This window comes from Penaeus vannamei, chromosome 24 (genome assembly GCF_042767895.1).
Source record: "Penaeus vannamei isolate JL-2024 chromosome 24, ASM4276789v1, whole genome shotgun sequence".
NCBI classification, from domain to species: domain Eukaryota; kingdom Metazoa; phylum Arthropoda; class Malacostraca; order Decapoda; family Penaeidae; genus Penaeus; species Penaeus vannamei.
In genome coordinates this window covers 7,220,613-7,225,612 of record NC_091572.1, presented here as the reverse complement: position 1 = coordinate 7,225,612, position 5,000 = coordinate 7,220,613, and the positions used below count along the sequence as shown (strand labels likewise).

General features: G+C 56.7%; 1 protein-coding gene across 2 annotated transcripts in view; it reads left to right on the top strand.

Annotated features, from left to right (window-relative positions):
* Nucleotides 1-912: 912 nt before the first annotated feature.
* Nucleotides 913-5,000, top strand: part of LOC138866219 (retinitis pigmentosa 1-like 1 protein) — a 5,142-nt gene continuing 1,054 nt past the window's right edge. The window contains exons 1-2 of one of the 2 annotated variants that reach the window (XM_070138349.1): nt 913-3,220; nt 3,416-5,000. The exon at nt 3,416-5,000 is cut by the window's right edge and continues 1,054 nt beyond it. In XM_070138349.1, the coding sequence (XP_069994450.1) occupies nt 926-3,220; nt 3,416-5,000 (3,880 nt within the window). In that variant the 5' untranslated portion in view covers nt 913-925. The other variant, XM_070138348.1, reaches the window with a different exon arrangement.

The window sequence follows — 5,000 nt, the reverse complement described above, 5'->3', positions numbered from 1 at the left end:
TAGCAGGCTTAACGAAAACCTCCGGGGTCAGTAATAGCAGGCTTAACGAAAACCTCCGGGGTCAGTAATAGCAGGCTTAACGAAAACCTCCGGGGTCAGTAATAGCAGGCTTAACGAAAACCTCCAGGGTCAGTAATAGCAGGCTTAACGAAAACCTCCGGGGTCAGTAATAGCAGGCTTAACGAAAACCTCCAGGGTCAGTAATAGCAGGCTTAACGAAAACCTCCGGGGTCAGTAATAGCAGGCTTAACGAAAACCTCCGGGGTCAGTAATAGCAGGCTTAACGAAAACCTCCGGGGTCAGTAATAGCAGGCTTAACGAAAACCTCCAGGGTCAGTAATAGCAGGCTTAACCAAAACCTCCGGGGTCAGTAATAATAATAGAATTTCACGCAACTATTTTCACGAAATAAACAAAGCTCGCGGGTGAGCAACACAGACGGACTGTGCGACCTTGAAATTGCCATCGGGGGGGTCACGTTTTTTATTCATTCCTTCACCCCGACGTCTCCTTTTCTCGATCATGAAGTATCCTCGATCGTGAACTATTTTCATTTTTTTAGGTTTTTTAGTCATAGCCTTTTAAATTATTTATACACACATACACTCAAACAAGTACACGCGGACCCCTTAGGAATCTGATGGAACCTCGCACACAAATGTAATCACAATCACAATCTCTCTCTCTCTCTCTCTCTCTCTCTCTCTCTCTCTCTCTCTCTCTCTCTCTCTCTCTCTCTCTCTCTCTCTCTCTCTCTATCTCTCTTTCTCTCCCACCCCCTCTCTCTCTCTTTCTCTTTTCTTCTCTTCCCTTCTCTTCTCTTCTCGCTTTCACTTAAGAGCCATGATATACTTCTTTACCAAAAGCTTCTTGGGGTTCCCTGATTGATAAGCAAATTAGCATGGTAAAATTCTTTTAAAATATAATGATTCTATTGTTTTTACTTGCCTCAGCAGCACTAATAAAAGAAGCCGTCGGCCGGGGAACCGAAGCCGCCGGCGCCAAAGCAGAGGGCCGTGGCGAAAGGCCCTCTCGCTCGCGACGGGTCATACGTTACAGAGATGGTTCCTGTTCCAAACCACAGTTCCTTTCACTCGTTCTAGGGCCACCCGACGTGTGCCCCGTCTATAATCTCACTGATCTGAATCGGGAGACGGTACTTAAATACATGGCCGACTTGATAGCGGAAGCCTACATGCTGCACCCTGTCCTCGCGGCCAAAAACGCCATCACGATCCTCGCGACGTACACGGTGACCAATACGACCATAATAGACGTATATCCTCCCGTGGTCGCCGCCGAGACTAACGTTACGATCGTCGACGCGGAGGTCGAGGACGACGGGGAAGCTACAACCGAGGAGGTCAGGCAAGAAATAGACGGGGAGGTCACGACCGCGGTCAGGGAAGAACCGGAAGGGGAGGCCACGGCCGACGAGGTCAGGGAAGAACCGGAAGGGGAGGTCCTGACCGAAGAGGTCAGGGAAGAACCGGAAGGGGAGGTCACGACCGACGAGGTCAGGGAAGAACCGGACGGTTCCTGTTCCAAACCACAGTTCCTTTCACTCGTTCTAGGGCCACCCGACGTGTGCCCCGTCTATAATCTCACTGATCTGAATCGGGAGACGGTACTTAAATACATGGCCGACGAGGTCAGGGAAGAACCGGAAGGGGAGGTCACGTCCGACGAGGTCATAATAGAAGCCGTCGGGCGGGGAACCGAAGCCGCCGGCGCCAAAGCAGAGGGCCGTGGCGAAAGGCCCTCTCGCTCGCGACGGGTCATACGTTACAGAGATGGTTCCTGTTCCAAACCACAGTTCCTTTCACTCGTTCTAGGGCCACCCGACGTGTGCCCCGTCTATAATCTCACTGATCTGAATCCGGAGACGGTACTTAAATACATGGCCGACGAGGTCAGGGAAGAACTGGAAGGGGAGGTCACGACCGACGAGGTCATAATAGAAGCCGTCGGGCGGGGAACCGAAGCCGCCGGCGCCAAAGCAGAGGGCCGTGGCGAAAGGCCTTCTCGCTCGCGACGGGTCATACGTTACAGAGATGGTTCCTGTTCCAAACCACAGTTCCTTTCACTCGTTCTAGGGCCACCCGACGTGTGCCCCGTCTATAATCTCACTGATCTGAATCCGGAGACGGTACTTAAATACATGGCCGACTTGATAGCGGAAGCCTACATGCTGCACCCTCTCCTCGCGACCAAAAACGCCATCACGATCCTCGCGACGTACACGGTGACCAATACGACCATAATAGACGTATATCCTCCCGTGGTCGCCGCCGAGGCTAACGTTACGATCGTCGACGCGGAGGTCGAGGACGACGGGGAAGCTACAACCGAGGAGTTCAGGCAAGAAATAGACGGGGAGGTCACGACCGCGGTCAGGGAAGAACCGGAAGGGGAGGCCACGGCCGACGAGGTCATGGAAGAACCGGAAGGGGAGGCCACGACTGACGAGGTCATGGAAGAACCGGAAGGTGAGGTCACCACTGACGAGGTCAGGGAAGAACCGAAAGGGGAGGTCACGACCGACGAGGTCATGGAAGAACCGGAAGGGGAGGTCACGACCGCGGTGGTCAGGGAAAAAATGGACGGGAAGGGCACGACCGACGAGGTCAGGGAAGAACCGGAAGGGGAGGTCACGACCGACGAGGTCAGGGAAGAACCGGACGGTTCCTGTTCCAAACCACAGTTCCTTTCACTCGTTCTAGGGCCACCCGACGTGTGCCCCGTCTATAATCTCACTGATCTGAATCGGGAGACGGTACTTAAATACATGGCCGACGAGGTCAGGGAAGAAGCCGCCGGCGCCAAAGCAGAGGGCCGTGGCGAAAGGCCCTCTCGCTCGCGACGGGTCATACGTTACAGAGATGGTTCCTGTTCCAAACCACAGTTCCTTTCACTCGTTCTAGGGCCACCCGACGTGTGCCCCGTCTATAATCTCACTGATCTGAATCGGGAGACGGTACTTAAATACATGGCCGACTTGATAGCGGAAGCCTACATGCTGCACCCTGTCCTCGCGGCCAAAAACGCCATCACAATCTTCGCGACGTACACGGTGACCAATACGACCATAATAGACGTATATCCTCCCGTGGTCGCCGCCGAGGCTAACGTTACGATCGTCGACGCGGAGGTCGAGGACGACGGGGAAGCTACAACCGAGGAGGTCAGGCAAGAAATAGACGGGGAGGTCACGACCGCGGTCAGGGAAGAACCGGAAGGGGAGGCCACGGCCGACGAGGTCATGGAAGAACCGGAAGGGGAGGCCACGACTGACGAGGTCATGGAAGAACCGGAAGGTGAGGTCACCACTGACGAGGTCAGGGAAGAACCGAAAGGGGAGGTCACGACCGACGAGGTCATGGAAGAACCGGAAGGGGAGGTCACGACTGACGAGGTCAGGGAAGAACCGGAAGGGGAGGTCACGACTGACGAGGTCATGGAAGGTGAGGTCACCACTGACGAGGTCAGGGAAGAACCGAAAGGGGAGGTCACGACTGACGAGGTCATGGAAGGTGAGGTCACCACTGACGAGGTCAGGGAAGAACCGAAAGGGGAGGTCACGACCGACGAGGTCAGGGAAGAACCGAAAGGGGAGGTCACGACCGACGAGGTCAGGGAAGAACCGGAAGGGGAGGTCACGACCGACGAGGTCAGGGAAGAACCGGAAGAGGTCACGACTGACGAGGTCAGGGAAGAACCGGAAGGGGAGATCACCACTGACGAGGTCATGGAAGGTGAGGTCACCACTGACGAGGTCAAGGAAGAACCGAAAGGGGAGGTCACGACTGACGAGGTCATGGAAGGTGAGGTCACCACTGACGAGGTCAGGGAAAAACCGGAAGGGGAGGTCACGACTGACGAGGTCATGGAAGGTGAGGTCACCACTGATGAGGTCAGGGAAAAACCGGAAGGGGAGGTCACGACTGACGAGGTCATGGAAGAACCGGAAGGTGAGGTCACCACTGACGAGGTCAGGGAAAAACCGGAAGGGGAGGTCACGACTGACGAGGTCAGGGAAGAACCGAAAGGGGAGGTCACGACCGACGAGGTCAGGGAAGAACCGGAAGGGGAGGTCACGACCGACGAGGTCAGGGAAGAACCGAAAGGGGAGGTCACGACTGACGAGGTCATGGAAGAACCGGAAGGTGAGGTCACGACTGACGAGGTCAGGGAAGAACCGGAAGGTGAGGTCACCACTGACGAGGTCAGGGAAGAACCGGAAGGGGAGGTCACGACTGACGAGGTCATGGAAGAACCGGAAGGTGAGGTCACCACTGACGAGGTCAGGGAAGAACCGGAAGGGGAGGCCACGACCGACGAGGTCAGGGAAGAACCGGAAGGGGAGGTCACGACCGACGAGGTCATGGAAGAACCGGAAGGTGAGGTCACCACTGACGAGGTCAGGGAAGAACCGGAAGGGGAGGTCACGACCGACGAGGTCAGGGAAGAACCGGAAGGGGAGGTCACGACCGACGAGGTCAGGGAAGAACCGGAAGGGGAGGTCACGACCGACGAGGTCAGGGAAGAACCGGAAGGGGAGGTCGCTCAAGAGCCCGAAAAGGAGACCCAGGAAATCGCCCAACAGGCCGAGGAGGAGACCCAGGAAGTCCCCCAACAGGCCGAGGATGAGACCCAGGAAGCCGCCCAACAGGCCGAGGCCGAGACCCAGGAAGTCGCCCAACAGGCCGAGGCCGAGACCCAGGAAGTCGCCCAACAGGCCGAGGGGGAGACCCAGGAAGTCGCCCAACAGGCCGAGGCCGAGACCCAGGAAGTCACCCAACAGGCCGAGGAGCAGACCCAGGAAGTCCCCCAACAGGCCGAGGAGGAGACCCAGGAAGTCCCCCAACAGGAGGAGACCCAGGAAGTCACCCAACAGGCCGAGGAGGAGACCCAGGAAGTCGCCCAACAGGCCGAGGAGGAGACCCAGGAAGTCGCCCAACAGGCCGAGGAGGAGACCCAGGAAGTCGCCCAACAGGCCG